Consider the following 22,185-nt stretch of genomic DNA (forward strand, 5'->3'; position numbering starts at 1 on the left):
TTAACCTCACTGCTCTCAGGGTTTGGGCAGACAAATGGGATGTGGCAATGAACTCTGCTTTTTCTGATCTTTGGTAGTAGAACACAAAAGTAATTGAGCTTTGCTTTTATGCATGTTTTAAAGACTTAGCAAAACAAAACAAAAATTTGGATTTTATTTTAAAAAACGCATACATAAAAAGCGTAAGACACATCAGGTGAGAAGAAAAGGACTTCACTTTTTTCTTTTTAATTTCTAGAGTTTTTAAGTATTAAATGGTAGTGAATTGATTTCAGCTCAACCAAATGATAGAACTTTGAAGTGGTTTCCTTTAACATCTTGTTAATGGTGTTTCACTGCATTTCCTAGGAAAAGTTACTCTGTTTAATCCATAATATCAGAATATATTACTTAAGTACCTTTCCTAGCTGAGGAATGATGGGAATTGAGACTAGAACAATACCTCCTTAAGTATTGGACTAGTGATTTTATTTCAGTTTCACCAAGATGAATAACAAATTATCTGATTCTTTGAAAAGTCTAAGTGATTTAATAAGCTTAAGGTGATAGTACTGTTTACTGTCAGGTTGTAAAAACACTGGTGTATACTTGGAACCCAGAAGTGGTAAGCAGCATACCCAGAAAACACAGGCTTGCCCTTGTGTTCCCACCTGGACCAGATGCCTTGCAGTTTCTCACCACTTACACTTTTATCATGGTATGCTTCAGGGTTTACACAGATACTGGAAATGGATAGTGGAATTTTCTTACTAAAACAATACCAACAGTAAAATGTAACCTTGTCCAAAAGTGAGAATAAATTATTATGTTGTATCTCTAAGTCTGCCATGATAGGAACAGACCAGAATGATACAGATCACATGATTGTTTTGAAATAAAACTGTATTCTTCCCTTCAGCTTACATTTATCATGGATTACAAATCTGACTTGCAATTAAAAGTAGCAGATCACTGGACTGCAGCATCTAATGAACAGTTGGTACTTCTGGATATTATCCTTGTATTCTGTGATGTTAAAATGTCATAAGGAGTTCCTGTTGTGGCTCAGCAGGTTAAGAACTCGACTAGTATGCATGAGGATGAGGGTTCAATCCTTGGCCTTGCTCAGTGGGTTAAGGATTCAGGGTTGCTGCAATTTCAGGCATAGGTTGCAAATGTGGCTTGAATCTGGCGTTGGCTGTGGCTGTGGTGTAGGCTGGCAGCTGCAGCTCCAATTCAACCCCTAGCCTGGGAACCTCCATATGCCTTGGGTGCAACCCTAAAAAGACCAAAAAAAAAAAAAAAAGTCGTAAAATTACCCCAAATTGAGTGAGAAGTGACTGCAGTATGACAAAAGAAGAGTTTTCATTTGCTTTTTGGACATGGTAGACTTTTCTAATGTGACCTTGTATAACTAGTTAGTGCTTTATTTTCTTGTATTAAAAAATTCTGTTAACATGATTAATTAATAGCATATCTTAGTAAAAGTACATTCATTAACAAAACAAATTCCTTTGACATATCTTGTTTTTTAGGGAGTGGTTATATCTCTTGTCACATGAAATGTTGAATCCTTACTACGGCCTCTTCCAGTATTCAAGAGATGATATCTATACATTGCAGATCAATCCTGATTCTGCAGTTAATCCGGTATGATTGTGGTTATGATGATATGGATTACCTTGTGAACTACAGTGTTTTTCATCTTTAAGTGTCAGTGAAGTTTATGAAATAGGTTTACTGTCCTGTCCAAGTCACGTCCTTGGACTAGGCAAGTCCACTGTAAGAAAATTTTCTCAAGTAAAAATTTTCTGATGTGCAGTAGTTTGGGCACAGGGGCGTTTACTACATCACTGTTTATAGTAGCCCTTAATTGGAGGTAATATTGTTGTCCATAAATGGAGATTGATTAAATTACAACATGAAGCAGAATATGATAGTAATAGTTAAGAGCATCAAATCTGGAATTAGAAAGACATGAGATCATATCCTGGCCCCATTGCTAACTCACTTTGTGACCGTAGGCAGATTCACCTGATTGAAGTCTCAGTTTTATTATTGCTAATAATTACATGGTTCGTACCTAGGAGAAGGCTTGCGACAGTTAAATGAGACCCTGCACATTAAGTATTTCGCACATCAGCAACCCTATTACATATTATAAAGCATTCAACAAGAGTTAGCAGCTGTTATTAATTTGTTGTTTTCATATTATTTTTATTACCTTCTCATACAAGTACATGTTATACAGCCACTGAAGTGATGTTGTGGGATAATAGTTAATGACATATAAAGATGGTATTTGTAATATATTAAGTGAAAAGAAGATTATAAAATAGTATGATGCAGTTTTGGTAAACACGTATATGTGTAAACATTGAAAGGTTCTGCACTACAATATTGATGGAGCTTATCTCTGAGTGTTGGTCTCTGGGTTTTTTTAAATTTTTTATTTTATATTGGAGTATAGTTGGTTTACAATGTTGTATTTTATTTTATTATTTATTTATTTTTTTTGTCTTTTTGCCTTTTTCTTGGGCCACTTCCTGTGGCATATGGTGATTCCCAGGCTGGGGGTGGAATTGGAGCTGTAGCCACCGGCCTACTCCAGAGCCACAGCAACGCTGGATCCAAGCCGTGTCTGCGACCCACACCACAGCTCATGACAACGCTGCATCCTTAACCCACTGAGCAAGGGCAGGGATCGAACCCGCAACCTCATAGTTCCCAGTCGGATTCGTTAACCGCTGCGCCACGACGGGAACTCCTACAATGTTGTATTTTAGATGTACAGCAAAGTGATTCAGTTATACACATATATAGATATATATATATATACGTAGACTGGTTTTTAGGTTTTTGTTTTGTTTTTTTTGTTTTTTTGCTTGTCTGTTTTCTAAATATTTGTAGTGAACAGTATTGCTCTTTAAAAAGAGAAAGTTTTTTTTAAGATTAAAAAAAAGTGAGGCTTAAAGATAGAGGGGTAGGGAGTTCCCATTGTGGCTCAGCAGTAACAAACCAGACTAGGATTCATGAGGATGTGGGTTCGACTCCTGGCCTCACTTGGTGGGTTAAGGATCTGGCGTTGCCTTGAGCTGTGGTGTAGGTTGTAAACGTCGCTCAGAACCCGCATTGCTTTGGCTGTGGTGTAGGCTGGCACCTGCAGTTCTGATTTGACCCCTAGCCTGGGAATTTCCATATACTGCAGATGAGGCCCTAAAAAAAAAAAAAAGAAAAGGTAGAGAAGTAAAAGAGTTTAAAATACATATATCCAGGAGTTCCCGTCGTGGTGCAGTGGTTAACGAATCCAACTAGGAACCATGAGGTTGCGGGTTCGATCCCTGCCCTTGCTTAGTGGGTTAACGATCCGGCGTTGCCGTGAGCTGTGGTGTAGGTTGCAGATGCGGCTCGGATCCAGCGTGGCTCTGGCTCTGGCGTAGGCCAGCGGCTACAGCTCCGATTCAACCCCTAGCCTGGGAACCTCCATATGCCGCAGGAGCAGCCCTAGAAAAGGCAAAAAGACAAAAAATAAAATAAAATACATATATCCAATTAATAATATATGATGAAAAACCAAATCTATTCAAACATAATAGGCATGTTAGATTCATTGCAGGGTATTCTTTATAAAGGGAAGATATTTAGATAAAAGTTCTGCTTGGGGACCCCATTACTGTCAACGTAGTAATAATAGCTCATGTTTGTTGAGCATTTACTGTATGCCAGGTCCAGTGCCTTGAGCTTCATCATCTCATTTTACTCATCAGAGACTTTTTAGATACCATGATTACCCTCATTTTTCCAGATAAGGAAAATTAGTCCTACAAGGGGGTAACTTGCCCACATATGTATAGTTAGGAACTGGCAGAATCAGAACTCCAAGTTAGGTGTGAAATCTGTGTTCTTAAATCTGTGATGTTTTGGGAGTTCCCGTCGTGGTGCAGTGGTTAACGAATCCAACTAGGAACCATGAGGCTGTAGGTTCAATCCCCAGTCTCACTCCATGGGATAAGGACCTGGCATTGGCGTGAGCTGTGGTGTAGGTCGCAGACATGGCTTGGATCCTGTGTTGCTGTGGCTGTGGTGTAGGCCAGCAGCTGTAGCTTCAAGTTGACCCCTAGCCTGGGAACCTCCATATGCTACGGGTGCAGCCCTAAAAAGCTAAATAAATACATAAAATTTTAAAAATAAAATTTAAAAAAACATTAAAAAAAAATCTGTGATGTTTTGAAGTTCAGTTTCTGATTCGGTCAAGGGAAGAGGAAGGTATGGGATTGAAAGCTTTTTTCCCCATGACAGAGCCAGGATTGTAAAGGACTCAGGAGATGTGAGGAAGGGAAGAGAATAGGATCTGCAGGTGATTTAATGAAATGCGAAGGGACAGTAGTTTGAACCTTAATTTCTAAAGAAAAACTCTACAAAGTGATGCCCTGTGAGAGAGGCCTTGACACTGCTATAGTATTTTATAGCAATGGGTGGAGTATCTTATGCATGCCCTGTAGAAACTCTCCCTAATGATTGTTGGTTTTGATATTTAAATAGTTGTAAATAAGAGTCTAAGTTGACACTTCTTATTTTTCAAATTGCTGTTGCTTAAATACTTAATTTTTATTAAAATTCCCTTGATAGTGTTTACTTGAATATTTATATATAAATTCTTTTCAATTTCAGGAACATTTATCATATTTCCACTTTGTTGGACGAATAATGGGAATGGCTGTGTTTCATGGACATTATATTGATGGTGGTTTCACGTTGCCTTTTTATAAACAGTTGCTTGGAAAGTCCATTACTTTGGATGACATGGAGTTAGTTGATCCAGATCTTCATAACAGTTTAGTGTGGATACTGTATGTATTGAGTCTTGTGTTCATTGTAGTTAGAATATGAGCTTTTAAAAAACATACATGTTTCCTGGCTGGCTCAGGGTTAAGGGTTAAGGATCCAGCATTGTTGCTACTGTGGCTCAGGTTGCCACTGTGATGTGGGTTTGATCCCTGGCCCAGCATGCTGAGGGCATGGCCAAAAAAAAAAAAAAGATACACATTTCAAAATGGATATGCTTTTTTTAAATTTAAAAAATGATGCACAGAAAATGTTAAGGGTGATTATCTGAGTGATAGGACCACGTAAGACTTTGACTCTTTGTGCTGCTTTTATGTATATTTCAAATTCCTAAAAGTTAGCAAGTGTTACTACTATAAAAGGGAAAAATCTAGTATATTCTGTTTTTAAAAGAACTTACATATAACAATTTCCTCAACATGATGCAAGTTCTGTTTCCATTTTGCGTGTGTTAGAATAACAAATTTCTGCTGAAGTGGTGATTGTTGAAACCATACTTTAAAAAGGATGTTTGTAAGAATCGGTTCTGTTTTTTGGGAGATCTTTTGTTTATGAAGCTATATTGGCCATACTTATTTTTACCGAGTACACAAGTAGCTTTCTCAGTGGGGTTACTCAGGCATTTGGTCACTCGGGTTACGTAGATTCAGGCAGAGCTTCTTACCTGAAAGCCAAACATAGCTGAGGTTTCCCCGTGTAAAGCCCAGCTTTCCAGGGCTTTCTCTTTGCTCTGGAAGTAAAACGTTCCCTGTGTTTATGAAGGTTAAAGCTCTTTTGACTTTTCTGCCTAAGAACTAGGCGATACGGTGGCGTATTAACTAGTAAAAGGAATCTGACCCTATATTTGTCATGTCATAAAACTACCTTATTTTTTTGTCTCACCAATTAATACATCTGTAAACTCTATATTTTAGATTTTCCAAGGAAGTGTCTTTCTTTTTTTTTCCTTTCTAGTGAGAATGATATTACAGGTGTATTGGACCATACCTTCTGTGTGGAACATAATGCCTATGGTGAAATTATTCAGCATGAACTTAAGCCAAATGGCAAGAGTATCCCTGTCACTGAAGAAAATAAAAAAGAATATGTCAGGTAAACACTTTTATGTTCTTAAGCCAGAGGACTGTTTTAATGTTCTAGAATGGCAATACAGAAAAACATTTATGTATTTAGGCAGTGTTATAAAATAGAATGCTGCAGAATTTAGTGGCATAGAAATAACCACCATGTATTTATTTCCCACAATCCCGTGGGTCCGTATTTTGGGTGGAGGACATAGCGATAGCATGCTGCTCCTCCACGGGATGTCTGTCACCTGGGGCCACGATGGTAAGAATGCCTCTCCCCTCATATAACTGATGCCTCACCTGGACGGCTGGGGGCTGGACAGGATGGACCCTTCGTCACCATCTGCAGCTTCCTTCTCACCGTTGGCTGGCTTCCTTGGTTATCCCCGGGTGCTGTCAGAGGCCTCTCACGCTCCTCCTGGCCTCTTTCTCTGGAAACATAGCCAGACTTCTGATGGGGTGGCTGGTTTCTCAGAGAACAAAAGCGGAAGTTGTCAGATCTTTTTAAGGCCCAAGCCTGGAACTCCGCTGTATTCTCTTGGTTAAAGGCAGTCACAGGCCAGCCCAGGTTTGGTGTGGAGGAGGGACTGCCCAGAGGCACGAATACCAAAGACTCATTACTAGCACTTGGCCTATTTATAAATAAGCATATTGTGAGTTTACATAAGAAATATATGTTTATATGTATTTCTTAAAAAGGCCAGAAAATGTTCTTGGTTTTACAAAATCACCTGTTGATGGGAGAGTTTAGAAGTGTTTAGTTAGATCATTTGGTTCATGGTATCTAAAGTTCTTCTAAATATTAAACTATGATGATCAGCTTTAAGAGGTAGAACTTTGCCGTATGTACCAGAAACATGCATGTTATACTTTTTTGTACAGAATATGTCCCCAAGTCTTATTGGCTAAAATTTTCTAGTTTACATATGAGGCCCGTCAGTCTCATGGACTGTGACTAATTGGTACAGCTTTTTGGGAAAACAATTTGATACCACTTAGCAAAATGAAAACACATATGCCTTTTAACTAACAGCACCATTTTTAGGAATCTGTTCTTTGGAAACACATAAGTTGTTATTATTATTATTAGTCTTTTTGCCTTTTCTAGGGCTGCGCCCACAGCATATGGAGGTTCCCAGGCTAGGGGTCTAATCAGAGCTAGAGCCGTCCGCCTACACCACAGCCACAGCAACGCAGGATCCGAGCCACATCTGCGACCTACACCACAGCTCACGGCAACGCCAGATCCTTAACCCACTGAGCTAGGCCAGGGACTAAACATCTAGAAGAATCTCAGGTTCCTAGTCGGATTCGTTAACCACTGTGCCACAACGGGAACGCCCCTGGAAACACATAAGTAATTAAAGAAACATGAATAAGGATGTTTAATATTACTTGTGAAAAATTGAAAACTGCTAAAATGTTTTTGGAGGAGAATGATTAAATGCATACATTAAACAGAATATTGTGTGGATATGAAAAGAAAGATTCTGCCTAAGCTGTCATTTAAAAAGCAGGTCTTAGAAGGAACAAAGTCTGCATTGTTTTGTACTCACACAGAAGGTGTTTGGGAATGCTGTGTACCAACTAAAATGTTTGCCTAGGGTGAGGGGGCGAGGGTGGTGGGCCTGGAGTAGAGGGAAAAGAAAGTGAAAGAATGGGCTTTCAAAAGGTTTTACTCTGTCTCCACCTTTGTTTTTGTATAATTTTTCTTTGAGTAACAAACTTGTATTAATTCATTTCTCATTTTTATTTTTTATTTTTACAGCTGCACCTACAGCAAATGGAAATTCCGATTCATGCCAGGGGTTGAATTGGAGCTGCAGCTAAGGCCTATGCCACAGCCATAGCAACTCCAGATCCTAGCCACATCTGCAACCTATGCTGCAGCTTGTGGCAGTGCTGGATCCTTAACCCACTGAGCAAGACCAGGGTACGAACCCTCATCCTCAGAGAGACAGTGTCAGGTGCTTAACCCCCTGAGCTACAGCGGGAGTTCCTCTAGTTTTTAAAAAAGAATGAACGGGAATTTCCTGAAATTTGGTAATGTGTCATTTCCAAGATCTTGGACGGACTGCTCACTTCCAAGATCCCACTTTCCAGGATTCAGTCATATTTATAGCACACAGTAATTATCCTTTACCAAATAGTTTTGAAATTTAAAAAGTTACAAAGAAAAACTTTTTATAGATGTGCAGTTTTTCTGTCCCCTTAAACAATATAAAAATGAGGTTCTGGAGTTCCCGTCGTGGCGCAGTGGTTAACGAACCCGACTAGGAACCATGAGGTTGCGGGTTCGATCCTTGCCCTTGCTCAGTGGGTTAACGATCCGGCGTTGCCGTGAGCTGTGGTGTAGGTTGCAGACGCGGCTCGGATCCAGCGTTGCTGTGGCTCTGGCGTAGGCCGGTGGCTACAGCTCCGATTAGACCCCTAACCTGGGAACCTCCATATGCCATGAGAGTGGCCTAAGAAATGGCAAAAAGACAAAAAAAAAAAAAAAAAAATGGTTCTCCAAAGGATGTAATATTAAGTAACTTCTTAAAGTAGAGAACTATTTCTCCAAGTTTAGAAAAGGAAATAGTGACAAACTGGGAATGTGAATAGTTCTGAGATTTGTGGGATAGAGAGGTTTTCCTGGGAAGATAGATTTTTGAAAAAAGCAATTCACTTAAAAATTGTAAATCCAAATCAAAAGCGTTAGTAGAGCTATACGTGAGATATATGTTAGTATTCTTTTTGTTGCTAAAATTACGTCTTCTAGGGCCTTTAAAGCCTATAGGAAAAAACGAGTTTTAGTCAAAAAGTGCTTGATATTGGCTTTTAGTGTTTCTCCTCATTTTGGATACAAGGATTGTCTTTACCTCCTCTTCCCCCATATACCACCCACAAAATGTGAAAATACCCAGCACTCTCCGATTATATTTTGAAACCAGAAAAATAGTCCTTTTTGCTTGAATGGGCTCTTTTTCTCTGGCCATTGGCATGAAGTTGAGAAAGAAATTTCATTCAGATTTTAACTTCAGGCCCATCTACACTTCGGCCAACTTCCAGTTTAACAGGAGTTTTTCTGATGTGAAGAGTTGCTGTATTGATGCTGCTTTTGTTAGGGGAAGGTTACCACTTTTTAATTGAAGGTGAACTGCCTCACAGCTCGGGCTCGGGATCCATCTATCCTCAGTAACCTGAGATTCTTCTAGATGTTAGACTAAGTTCTTAATGCTTGATTTTTGTGAAGTGCAATTTGCCACAGTGCTAGAGATTGATAATAATTACCCATTCTGAATATATTTGATCATATGAAATCCCTGCCCAATGTTTCCAGGCTCTATGTGAACTGGAGATTTTTACGAGGCATTGAGGCGCAGTTCCTGGCTCTGCAGAAAGGATTTAATGAAGTAATTCCACAGCATCTGCTGAAGACATTTGATGAGAAGGAGTTAGAGGTCAGTGTATTAATATCATAGCATCATTTAGTGTAACAAAGGAAGGTCGGGACTTTGGTATTACTTACTTTTAGAGGAAAGTTGTCTTTCTGGTGCTTTTGAAGTTTTGTGATGCAATTCTGTGAGAATTCTAATTCACAGGAAAAGTCTTTCCTCCTTTGGAAAAGCCTTTTATGTTTGGAATTTCTATACTAAGCAATCTCTCTTATGTTGTGACTACTCTTAATTTATTTTTCCATATTACTCGTTCTTATGTTCAGTAGATTTTGTGTCTTATGTGTACATTCTTCCAGTGTTGGTTTTTATTCCCTAATTGGTGATTGATTTAGTGAAATAAAACTTTATTACTTGGTGTCCACCATATTGAAATTTATTTGGAATAAAAGCCTAAGTTCAATTGGATTTACATTAAGCTTTGCAAGAAAGCACTCGATAGACAAAAACGGAGAGAGAATAATTAAAACACTTAGGATAAACCCTATCGAAACATCTTTAGTCTCCTTGGAAACATTCATTACTAATAATAGCTATAATAAACATTTAACTGATTTTGTTTTAAAGCTAGCCTGTAAAGCACCTTAGGTCTGGTTTTATAATTAAGACCTTGAACAAATACATCTCAATTTCTGCTGAACTGCCTTGAAGAAGCAATGAGGTTTTATTCTACCTGAGGCCTCAAATTTAATTAGTGATTAGGAATAGCATAAATATTTGAAGTCTACAGATAATTTAAAACATGATTTTATTCATTAACTTCAGTGTCCTTGCTAACTCAGTCTGTTAACAGACCTGTTAGCAAACAAGTCTAAAAAGACTGGTTTGACTCACTACCATCCCCATTCCTCTTGAGATTAAACTATTCTTTAGCGAAATGGGCAGAGGGAAGTAGTTAGGAGGAGGAAGAAAACAGCAGGAGTGGCAATAAAGTTGAAATATGATGCATTTTCATCTGTTCATATAATGGTAAATAAGGAATTTGATCTTAAAATTCCACTCCTCTGAAGAAAAGAATTCAGGGAGGCATCTTTTGGGTTACAAGTACTTCTGTAATCCTCTTTGGTTAACCACTTACCTGTTAGTTTGGTTATGATTGAGTACTTGTTTCAGAACCCTATAGAAGCTTCATTGGAGATTTTATTCAGTTGAGTTAGGGTAATTTTTATATAATTTCTACTGCTGATGAAATTAAATTTTTAATCACTATATATATATTTAATTTAGTGTTATACTGGGTTAATAGAATTATATAGGATGAGCAGGTTACGTTATGTTTTATACCACACACTATTACAATTCAGTGTTATAAACATGTTAGTAAGATGAGTAGTCTTGCACCCTCCGGAGGTGTGAGTGTTAATAGTATCAGAGTGATTTTTTTGTTATAGTTCATCTATACTGACCCTGTGTTGGGTTGCCAGCCGGAGCTCTCTTTCAGTGTATTCATGTATTTTGTACTTTGATACAACTTTTTTGGGAGGGCTGCACCTGTGGTGTATGGAAGTTCCTGGGCCAGGGATCAGACTTGCACCACAGCAGTGACAATGCCTGATCTTTAACCACTAGGCCTCCAGGGAACTCCCTGATAAAACCTAAGTAGATTGTGTTACTTATTCAACACAATTTCTTGAATTCCTGTGCAGTCTTTTTTTTTTTTTTTTTTTTTTTTTTTGCTTTTGAGGGCCACACCCGTGGCATATGGAGGTTCCCAGGCTAGGGGTCGAATTGGAGTTATAGCTGCTGGCCTGCACCACAGCCATAGCAATGCAGGATCTGAACCTGTGACCTACACCATGCAACACCAGATCCCTGAGCTCATGGCAACACCAGATGCCTGAGGGAGGCCAGGGATTAAATCCGCAACTGCATAGTTCCTAGTCAGATTCATTTCCACTGCGCCACAGTGGGAACTCCCCTGTGCACTCTTGGTTGCATTCACAGGATGTGGTGAAACAGATGTTACTGCCATATCTTAGCAGAGGAAACTGCTGGCCAAGGGAGGTAAACTGAATTGCCCAGAATCCCAAAGGTCATAAGTGTTGAAAACCAGAATAACAGATCCAGGTCTTAAGAGAGGCACATAAATTGTATTTACTCTTTGAGTCTAGTTTCTGTGCATTAAAATTTTTTTTTTTAATTACAGAACTTTTCATCTTGTCATGTCCATCACAGTGGTGGTTCTCAGATCTTGGGTAGGGAACCTGCAGTGAGTAGGTACCTGAGGAGCTTTTATGAATACAGATCCTTAGTATCACCCCAGATTCAGAGAATTAAAATCTCTGACCAGAGAACCTAGTGTGTATTTTAATTTATTTATTTACTTTGTGTCTTTTTGACATTTCTGGGGCCGCTCCCGTGGCATATGGAGGTTCCCAGGCTAGGGGTCGAATCGGAGCTGTAGCCACCGGTCTACGCCAGAGCCACAGCAACACCAGATCCAAGCCACGTCTGCGACCTACACCACAGCTCACGTCAACGCTGGATCCTTAACCCACTGAGCAAGGCCAGGGATCAAACCCACAGCCTCATGATTCCTAGTCAGATTTGTTAACCACTGAGTCACAACGAGAACTCCATAGTGTGTATATTTTTAAATTTTTTCCACATGATTCTGATGTGTACCCTTGATTAAGAACACCATATGAGGAGTTCCCATTGTGGCGCAGTGGTTAAGGAATCTGACTAGGAACCATGAGGTTGTGGGTTCGGTCCCTGGCCTTGCTCAGTGGGTTAACGACCCGGCGTTGCCATGAGCTGTGGTGTAGGTTGCAGACGCGGCTTGGATCCTGCACTGCTGTGGCTCTGGTGTAGGCCGGTGGCTACAGCTCCGATTCGACCCCTAGCCTGGGAACCTCCATATGCCGCGGGAGCGGCCCAAAGAAATAGCAAAAAGAAAAAAAAAAAAAAAAAAAAAAAAGAACACCATATGAAAGCCAACACTGCAAATCTGAAGTTCTATTCTGAGGAATTTTTGGCTAAACTTGGGTTTCCATTGACTCATTATTTGTGCAATATTTTAACAGCTCATTATTTGTGGACTTGGAAAGATAGATGTGAATGACTGGAAGGTAAACACTCGATTAAAACACTGTACACCAGACAGCAATGTTGTCAAGTGGTTCTGGAAGGCTGTGGAGTTTTTTGATGAAGAACGACGAGCACGGTTACTTCAGTTTGTGACAGGCTCATCCCGGGTGCCTCTGCAGGGCTTCAAAGCTCTGCAAGGTAAGAAAGCCAGAGGGGCAGATGGCGTGGCATCTCCTAATCGGGGCAGGGGGTCAGTACTTGGTGTACATAGATGGTGTACAAACATGTGCTTACAAACAGGTTTTCTTTGCACTCTTGTTCCTCTCTGTGACTCTCACGTCTTGATACCTTTTTCTCCTTCCTCTCCTTTGCGCCCCTCCCAAGAGCCTTTTCTGCTGGGGTGTTCTGTGACTGTAGTGAGTGCGCATGTCAGAGACCGTATGTGGTGATGCTCTGCCTTTCCCTTTCGGGTCACCTTGCTTTTAAGTTCGGTTGCTCATTCCCATGGGCGAAGTCTGTCTGCTTCCGCGTCCACATCTCAACCTGGCAAACGTTTACCCACTTGGGATGCCTCTTCCCTCTGTGTTTTCATTTTTTTTAATAGAGGCAGCATGAGTCGTGCAAGGCATTTGTTTGGTCAGAACGCTTTACTTAATGCATGGCATCAGACCATCTTATGGGCACATACCATTTTTAAGAATTGTGTTCCATGGAATAGCTGTTTAATTTTGGGATAAACTGGTGATATGGCTAATGATTATGGTACTTCACTGGGTGGTGGTTGCTTCCTTTACCTCTGAAGCTCTTCATTTTCAAAGCTGCTGCTGGTGATGACTGAGGGTATAGGCAGCCAGACTGGTACATAATTCAACAGTGTTGCCCATAGTCCATGGAGAAAGCATACTCTGGTCATGCTTGCATTCCCTGTTTGGACAACTCATCATTATCAGACTACCCAGATGCATAAAGTGAAATTGATTGCTGCATACATTTGTATGGGGTGTCACATGTTAACTGAAATTTATTCCGTGGACTCTTGCAGTTCCCTGGTGGCTCGGTGGGCTAAGGATCCATCGTTGCCACTACTGTAGCGTGGGTTTGATCCCTGACCCCGAGAACTTCCACATGCTGTGGGCACAGCACCCCTCCACCCACAAAAAAGAGAAAGAAAGAAATGTGTTCTATAGTTTGCAATCTGTTGCTGTCAGTGAATTTTGAGTTATGAAGCACAAATTTGCATTAGGTTGTCATCTTTTTTTTTTTTTTTGGTCTTTTTAGGGCTGCACCACAGCATATGGAGGTTCCCAGGCTAGGGATCGAAGCAGAGCCATAGCTGCCGGCCTACACCACAGCTCACGGCAATGCCGGATCCTTAACCGACTGAGCGAGGCCAGGGATCGAACCTGTGTCCTCATGGATACGAAGTCAGATTTGTTTCCACTGAGCCATGATGGGAACTCTGGTTGTCATCTTTTTTAATATGGGTATGTGTATTGGATCTTGAATTTGCCCATTTACTTCTCTTGGCATACTTTGGGGACATTGACTTTCTGTAGAAGATAGGAGTTGGGAAAGGATTTCAGTCTTGAACATTAAAACCTGAATTCTTTTCCTACTGCCCTTTGGCAGCTTGTATGGAATCACCAGTTCTCTCCTCTTCTAGACCCTGTGGTTTATGTACCAGTTTTATTCTGAGATTTCGGAGACTGATACATGCACGTGCAGTGATTTGACCCAGGTTGACTTCCTTTGCAGGCGCTGCGGGCCCACGACTCTTTACAATACACCAGATTGATGCCTGCACTAACAACCTGCCCAAAGCCCACACGTGGTGAGTTATTTCTGTAGCTTTTTTCCCTCAGTCCCTGTATGGAGGTGTCAGTTTCAAACAGATTTGACATTTTATTGTTCTTCTTACTAAGTGAACCATTAAAAGGAATGATAAGTAACTCTTATAAGTGATTAAGATTATCCAGAAATTGGTAGGAAAACCTGAAAGCAGTAATCTCTACTTGAGAGAAATATAACCTTTTTCTTCCAGTTTTCTTTCTTTCTTTTTTTTTTTTTTTTTTTGTCGTTTTGCCTTTTCTAGGGTGGCTCCCGCGGCATATGGAGATTCCCAGGCTAGGGGTCCAGTCGGAGCTGTAGCCACCAGCCTACGCCAGAGCCACAGCAACGCGCGATCCGAGCCGCCGAGCTGCGTCTGCAACCTACACCACAGCTCAGGGCAATGCCAGGTCCTTAACCCGCTGAGCAAGGCCAGGGATCGAACCCGCAACCTCATGGTTCCTAGTTGGATTCGCTAACCACTGCGCCACGACGGGAACTCCTCTTCCAGTTTTCTATGTGACACAAAGAATAATGTAGCTGTATTAGTGTAAACTAAGAAGTATATGTTTGCTATACACTTGCTCGGCTAGTTTGCCGATTTTGAATGAGCTGTGTAAAATCTGATTTGCTTATTTACAGCTTCAATCGAATAGACATTCCGCCCTATGAAAGCTATGAAAAGTTGTATGAAAAGCTGCTAACAGCCATTGAAGAAACATGTGGATTTGCTGTGGAATGACAACTCCAAGGATTGACCCAGGACTCTATTTATACCCCTGACCCACAGCCTCCTTGCAGCAGACTTTCAAGGAATGCTGAAATACAGGAAAATGCCCCCCCCCCCCCTTTAAAAAAATTGTAGGACACTGTGAGGGGAAAGGACAATTTTGAAATTCCTTTTCAAGGAAAAAAAAAAAAAAAGAGGTCTTTATGCTTTGCCATGAGGCCACATTCAGCTGCTATTTAAAATTAATATCTTGAACCTAAAGAATGCTGACTTTTCCTACATTTCCAGAGTTAGGCAGTATTCTACACTTAAAGACTACTACTATTTTTATAAAAGCTAATCTATTCAAATCGCTTCACAGATTTCAAGTCTGTCAAACATCAAGACAACTTCAGCAGTCGGTACAAGTCACATTTCATTTTGATTGAGTACATGATTTTGAACAGCTCCTGTACTTGTTCTTTGTAAAAAATAAAACGAAATAAAATTATTTTGAATTATTCTACCTTTGTAAACAATTGGCTATAAAAGAATCATTATCTTTAAAAATTAAACCATTTACATGTTTTAATTACATTTTTCTATAGCAAAGCATTATATTTTAAAAGCATTATATGTTTCAACCTAGCCTAAGTGAGTCTTTTTTATATTTTTCAAGCATGAATGTCCTGGAATACAGCTATATAATTTTGTTTGTCAAATTTCTAATGCAACCATTTAGTCTAAACTTAGTAGCTTATTTGCTACAATAAGATGTATTCAGGGACTCCCTGTTTTTAAGAGACTTTAAAAAAAATCTTAATTTTTTTATCTTCAATCAATATTGTCAGGTATTTTGGATTTGCTTTTCATCTTGAAATACTGCATTTTTATAGTTACTCAGATCACGTGGATGGGATGGGATTTTCATTCTTTCGCTGGGTCGGTTTATCTTTAATATGTATACTGTTTCTGTAAACCAAAGTCTCCTATGACAAATGCACCTAATTTATATTACATTTTAATTATGGTGTAAGTTTCTATCAAGTAAACCATCCTGAATCTCTTTTTAGCTGCTCATATTTTAATCAGCTAAAATTACGAAAAAGGAAAACTTTTGCTCAAAAGATTGTTTAGCAAGCTTAGAAAACCCTGCTTTTACCTAACAAACTGCAGTGGAGATGGTGGGGCAGGGGATGTGATTACTAAAAAGAGAAGTGATTCTAACTTTATTGTGTACATTACTTTGAGTCCGAAGAGTAATTTTTGGAGGTTAGGGAATCCCAGTTCCCTTGGTGTTGAAGATTGGCATTGGATTTTTAAAATATCCACATTGAGCTTGCAAGGTGTGTGGCATGTTGCGTGGTCCAGAAGGCAACCAGACTTCTGAAGTGAGAGGTTAGAAGAACCTGAAATCATGGGTGGATTTTTAAATTCAGCTATCAGAAATCTGTACTGTTATTTTTTTTTTTTTACATTGATGTGAAATCAGGAATAGCAAATTTCAGTGAGAGAGCTTTAAATTTTACAGCTTAATTATCAAGTGAATAAGCCCTTTGTGTTCTTGCATTTGATGGATTGGTTTTCAGTCTGTGTTGTGGGGGCCAAGGGGTTGCTCCAAGGTGCCTCAGGAGTGATGGTTAAGAGAGAAGGGACAGAGAGAGAGGGAGCGGAAAGGCCCAGCTGGTATTTGAGCAGGGCCTCTAACTCCCCACCCCCCTTGACCCAGAGCAGCTCTGATTTTTCTCTTTGATAAATATTGGAATTCCATGTAAGGTTTCATAAAGGGGGTGGGGGGGAATAAAAGAGGTGGAAAATTTGCTGCTTAAAAAAAGGTCGAGAACTGCTTGTGTCGTTTCTAAGTATTTAAATTTGTTTCTTCAGCCAAATTTGACAGCTACACGCAAGCTGGTTATAGTCAAAACTGTGTAGTGGCGATTGACGTGCTTATGCTGACCTTTTTCTTCCCGTTTTGTTTTCCTCCTGCGTTCTTCGTAATACCGAAGAACCTCTTGAAATACACAGACAAGGTTTTTATACTTGGATATGGTTCTCAGCCTTCACAGGAGTACCTGTAGTACCATCCCTCTTTTATATTAATTAAAGCACTAGCGCAGTGTAATTGTGCCTCTTGTAATCTATCAGTAAAAGTAAGTACATGATGAACTTTGGGGGAATCGTAGCTGATGGATGCAGAAATAGTGAAACGCTCCTCCTCATAACGTGCTACATAGAGCAGGCAGATACCATCGCTTTTTGAGTGCCTTTTTAACTTCATAATAATGACTTCATAGAGCTTTAAAAGAAAATACCCTCCTTTGCCGTCTATGGTATCGCCAACATAATTTATAAAAACATGATTTAGATTTCATTTTCAAAATTACTGATTACTTCCACATAGGTGCTAAGCAAACAACCCCCGCCACCCCCAGCCCCCCTCCCCCGATGTATCATTCAAACTTGGACTTGCACCTCATGTTTAATGTGAATATTTATTTCCACATGTCCCTCTTAGCTGGGTTTTTTCTAATCCTTCCTCTAGTTGTGTTATTTCAGATATGTGATGTCACTTTTCCATACATTGCCTTCACATCATGAATGCTTAATTGTGAACAGTGGTTACTTTGTAGAGCTCATATGCAGTTACAGAGGTGAGTTTTGTTTCAGAGGGTCTTATTTCTTGGTGTAAAGATTTTTTAAATAGTGCTGTGTATAGTGTACATTTTGTTTTGCACATAGTTTGTTGCCCTGAACGGGTTTTATTTTTACCAAGTCTTTTATTTTTCTCTTGTAATTACAGTCCAGAGCACAAGTTTCCTTTCTTTTAAATACAATGTAATTTGCTCTATCTTACAACACTAAGTCTGCTTGAACTTCCGGGGCATTGAGCTGATTGCATTGATGGGAGTTAGGGATTGTTCCAGATGCCCTTACAGTTTGATAGAGCAGCTCCTTCTGCTTGTCTTTAAGCTGCAGCACACAGTCAGTGGGTGCCATTTGTGGTATTTAATGTACTTATGTTAGGGTGATGATTGTACCAAATGCTGAGTTGTTTTGTTTCTAGATGTAATTAGTTCACTTAATGTAATATTCTTCCTTCTCTCAAACTGACTTTAAAAGCAAAGTTTTATCATTTTCATTGTATTTGTATTTATTACAGAGTGTTTTAGCTTTGATATTCTTTGTATTTTCACTCAGTTGTTACATGAGCTTTATCAATAACATCTGTATAAATGGTTTTTAAAAATTAACTATGTATGTGCCCATGCCGAAGTTGAGCAATAAAATGAATGCTGTTTGCACTGTCACAGCATCAAAGTTTTTAAAGAACGTTGAGTTTATAATGAATTGTTTTGGAAAAATTCGGTTGGCTCTTTGAAGAGTGACAGCATACAAGCCATAAAATGAGAAGTTTCAGAAGATTCTCAGGCCTTCCTTAATGATGCCTTTTTCTCATGCTTGCAGAGACTTGGAGGGCTCGGGACCCCCTCTCTGTCCCCAGGGAGAGGAGAGAAGCTGCTTGTTTTCTCCTGCCATGGCACACATCGTTAGCTTGAGGGTGGCTTCTGGTGGGTAATGTGGCCTCTGACGGTCCAGGCTCTAGAGGGCAGAGCTGTGACAGGGGCCTCATTTGCTGCCTTGACATTGAGCAGTAAAACCCTCAAGATGAGAGCAGAAATCAGTTACATTTTTCCAAGAAGCCGTGACTGAGTCATAATTATAATTCCCAACTCTGTAAATGCAGCAGATTAAAGTCTAGCTAAATGCGTGGGTGGAAAATGACTGGATATGATGTTTCTATCATCCAGAAGTCTGTGTCTCTCCACAGCACAAACCAAACAGAAAGGAATGTCTGGGAAATGGCGTGGACACAGCCGTGATGAGTTCAAGTTCACAGAGTGGGCTCGGCATCCACCTTTTACATCCTCTGGCAGCATATGTATTTGCTTTGTTGCCATTTTACTGATTGTTATCTAAAATTTATAAATGTTTTGTACATTAAGGATTTTAGTATTATCATCTATAAATCACCCAGAAGTTTGACTTGAGTAATACATGATGTTTTTCTGCTCTGTGGTGACCCGAAAGGTTTGTCCTTTGACTATAATGAAGTGGCACCCACTGTATTTATTTGTACTTTATATCCCAAATGCTTACAATGGGAGGTACACAGCAGAACAAGAGCCTAGTAACAGAGTGGAGGTAATTATACAGAAAAAGAGTTGAATCCCTATGTTAAGATTTTTAGCAAGCTAGACAAATCAGATTTTAAAGTTAAATATATATTTTTAAAGGTAAAGGCCCTAAATGTGACTTGTTCTTGATTCATTCAGCAATATCTGCTGTGCTCCTGTTACGTGCCAGGCTCTGTACTGGCTGCTAGAGATGTAGCTTTGAATGGTCGTTTAAAAGCTTCCAAACTAGTGCTTCTAGCATATGTCTCAACAGAAGCTAAAATTCAGACCGAGGCACTGAAAACTCAGTTGTGTACAGGAAAGAAGTCAGTCACGATGGGAGCACAGGATTAAATGCCTCAGCTCAGCAAGGCTTCAAATCCCAGATTTGGTTTTTATTTTTTATTTTTAGGGCCATATTTTCCGCATATCAAAATTCCCAGGATAGGGAACTTACACCTAAGCTTGTGGTGACACCAGATCTTTAACCCACTGAGCAAGGCCAGGGATTGAACCTGCATCCTCATGGATACCCATCGGGATTTTATCCCACTGAGCCACCATGGGATTTCCCATCAGACTTGGGGGGGGGCGGTTGGTGGTTTGTTTGTTTGACTTTTTGTCTTTTTCAGGGCCATGCCCGCAGCATATGGAAGTTCCTAGGCTAGGGGTCTAATCAGAGCTCTTGCCCCCGGCCTAGGCTACAGACACAGCAACGTGGGATCTGAGCCACATCTGTGACCTACACCACAGCTCACGGCAACGCCAGATCCTTAACCCACTGAGCGAGGGCAGGGATCGAAGCCGCAACCTCATAGTTCCTGGTCAGATTCATTTCCGCTGCGCCACAACGGGAACTCCAGACATGGTTTTAAAAACAGTTGGTTTTGTTTCCCCATCCCCCTTTCTCCCAGACAGCTCAGATCCTAGCATACCTCTCGTGGATATTTGGGTGGGGATTTATCTAGGTTATCAAAGTAGTCTGAGTTATAAACCCCACTTCTTCCTCCCTTATAGTATTTTATAAGCAAAAGTGGAGCGGCAACTGCAGTAGCCTGTGGGGTGGGCATGGGACCTTCCAGGATGTTTCTCCTATTGACTTAACTGTTCATGAAGTCTTCTGACTTTCAGCCCAGGAATTGAGAGTAATGATAGAGAACCCATCACACTCAACCTTTGAGACCACGCACTTCTCCCCAAGATGAAGCTGACACAACAAGAAGGTGGAGAATCATCAAGACTAGGACGACAAAATTTTTTAAAAATTGAGGTATAACTGACACCCCACATTATATTAGTTGCAGGTTTACAACATAATGATTCAATATCCATCACCACATGGGTACAAAAACTTTTTCCTCCTAAGAAGAACTTTTAAGATCCTTAGCAACTTCCAAATACGCAATGCATTATTGTTAACTATAGTTAAAATGCTTTACATTACGTCCCTGCAACCTGTTTATTACTGAAAGGTGGTACCTTTGGGCCTCCCTTCACCCACTTTGCTCCCTCCCTACCTCAGTCTGTTCTCTGTCTATGCACTCAGTCATGTGGGAGTCTTTCTGGTTTTTGCTGTTTTAGATTTCACATAGAAGTGAGAGCCTCTGGTATCTGTCTTTCTTACTTTACTTAGCATGATGCATTCAAGGTCTATCCTGTTGTTGCAAACGGCAGTATTTTTTAAATAGGGGGTAATATTACCTTGTATAAATAGACCCATTTTCTTTATCCAGTCATCCATCGGTGGACACTTGGCTTGTTTCTACCCCTTGGCTGTTGTAAATAATGCTTCAGTGAACATGGGAATACAGATACCTTTTTCACTTAGTTGTTTTTCCTTTTCTCCAGATAAATACCTAGAAGTGAAACTGTTGAGTCCTATGGTAGTTTCTATTTTTAATTTTTTTGAGGAACCTCCATAGTGGCTGCACCAATTTATAGTCCCACCCAACAGTGCACACGGGTTCCCTTTTCTCCACACTTTTGTGAAAACTTATTTCTTGTCTTTTGGTAACAGCCAGTTAAACAGGTATGAGATGATATCTCATGGTTTTGATTTTTATTTCCCTGATGATTAGTGGTATCAAGCACCTTTTCAGGTACCTGTTGAATCTTTGTATATCTCCTCAGGAAAAATGTCTATTCAGTTCCTCTGTCCATTTTATATTTGGATTGTTTGTTTGCTGCTGAGTTGGATGAATGCTTAATTTTGGATATTAACCCCTTATCAGATGTCTTATTTGCAAATATTTTTTCCCATTCAGTGGTTGTCTTTTTGTTTTGTTGATGGTTTCCTTTGCTGTGGAGAATTCTTTTTGTGTTGATGTAGTCCCACTTACTAATTTTTGGTTTCGGTGTCAAATTTAAAAAAAAAAAAAAAATCATCGCTGAGATTCAGAGAAAGATGGCAGAGTAGAAGGACTCACGTTCACCTCCTGAACAGCCATCAACAAAATAGACTGGAAGCTGCCATAAAAGATATCCTGCACCCAAAGACAAGTAGCCACATGGAGACGGTAGGAGGGGCGTTTTCATGATATAAGCAATTCCACACCCAGGGGGTGGGTGACCCAAAGATGAGAATAACTATATTGCAGAAGCTCTCCCACAGGAGTGAGAATTCCAAACCCCAACTTGGGGGTCTGGCATTGGGAGGGAGAGCCCCTGGAGCATTCAGCATTGAAAGCCTTTGGAAGCAGGGACTCCCTAAGGATCTCAGTCAGACCTACCTGCAGGTCCTGGAGGGTCTCCTGGGAAAGCATGGGGCATCTGTGGCTTGCATGGGGGCAGGACATTGCAAGCAGAGGTCTCAGGGAATAGTCACCAGCATGTGCTCCCCTGGAGTCAGTCATTTTGGAAACACCTGGGCCCACCCATCAGGGCTGAGAAGCCCCAGGCCAAACAACAAATGGGGTGGGAACACAGCCCAGCCCATTAGCACAGTCTGCCTACAGTTCTCCCAGGCACACACAGCTGCCTCTAGTCACGCTGAGACAAACCCCACCCACCAGTGGGCAGGCCCCAGTCCCTCCCATCAGGAATTCTGCAGCACACCCCCATCTCAACTTCACCCACAAGGGGGCAGACACCAGAAGCAAGAGAGGCTACAACCCTGT

The 22,185-nt window shown here is 40.4% G+C and overlaps 1 protein-coding gene across 4 annotated transcripts in view; it reads left to right on the forward strand.

Annotated features, from left to right (window-relative positions):
• SMURF2 (SMAD specific E3 ubiquitin protein ligase 2) overlaps window positions 1-18,224 on the forward strand; it is a 126,510-nt gene extending 108,286 nt beyond the window's left edge. For all 4 annotated transcript variants that reach the window (XM_084984024.1, XM_084984025.1, XM_021066753.2 and 1 more), the window contains 7 exons: window positions 1,515-1,629; window positions 4,651-4,829; window positions 5,779-5,916; window positions 9,214-9,334; window positions 12,355-12,556; window positions 14,114-14,189; window positions 14,828-18,224. In XM_084984024.1, the coding sequence (XP_084840150.1) occupies window positions 1,515-1,629; window positions 4,651-4,829; window positions 5,779-5,916; window positions 9,214-9,334; window positions 12,355-12,556; window positions 14,114-14,189; window positions 14,828-14,927 (931 nt within the window). In that variant the 3' untranslated portion in view covers window positions 14,928-18,224. The remainder of the gene's footprint in view (window positions 1-1,514; window positions 1,630-4,650; window positions 4,830-5,778; window positions 5,917-9,213; window positions 9,335-12,354; window positions 12,557-14,113; window positions 14,190-14,827) is intronic.
• The last annotated feature ends 3,961 nt before the right edge of the window (window positions 18,225-22,185 follow it).

The sequence above is a fragment of the Sus scrofa genome, chromosome 12 (genome assembly GCF_054392235.1).
Source record: "Sus scrofa isolate SSC_HxYL_T2T_F1_AM1 chromosome 12, Sscrofa_HxYL_maternal_Yorkshire_Landrace_v2.0, whole genome shotgun sequence".
Classification (NCBI taxonomy): Eukaryota; Metazoa; Chordata; class Mammalia; order Artiodactyla; family Suidae; genus Sus; species Sus scrofa.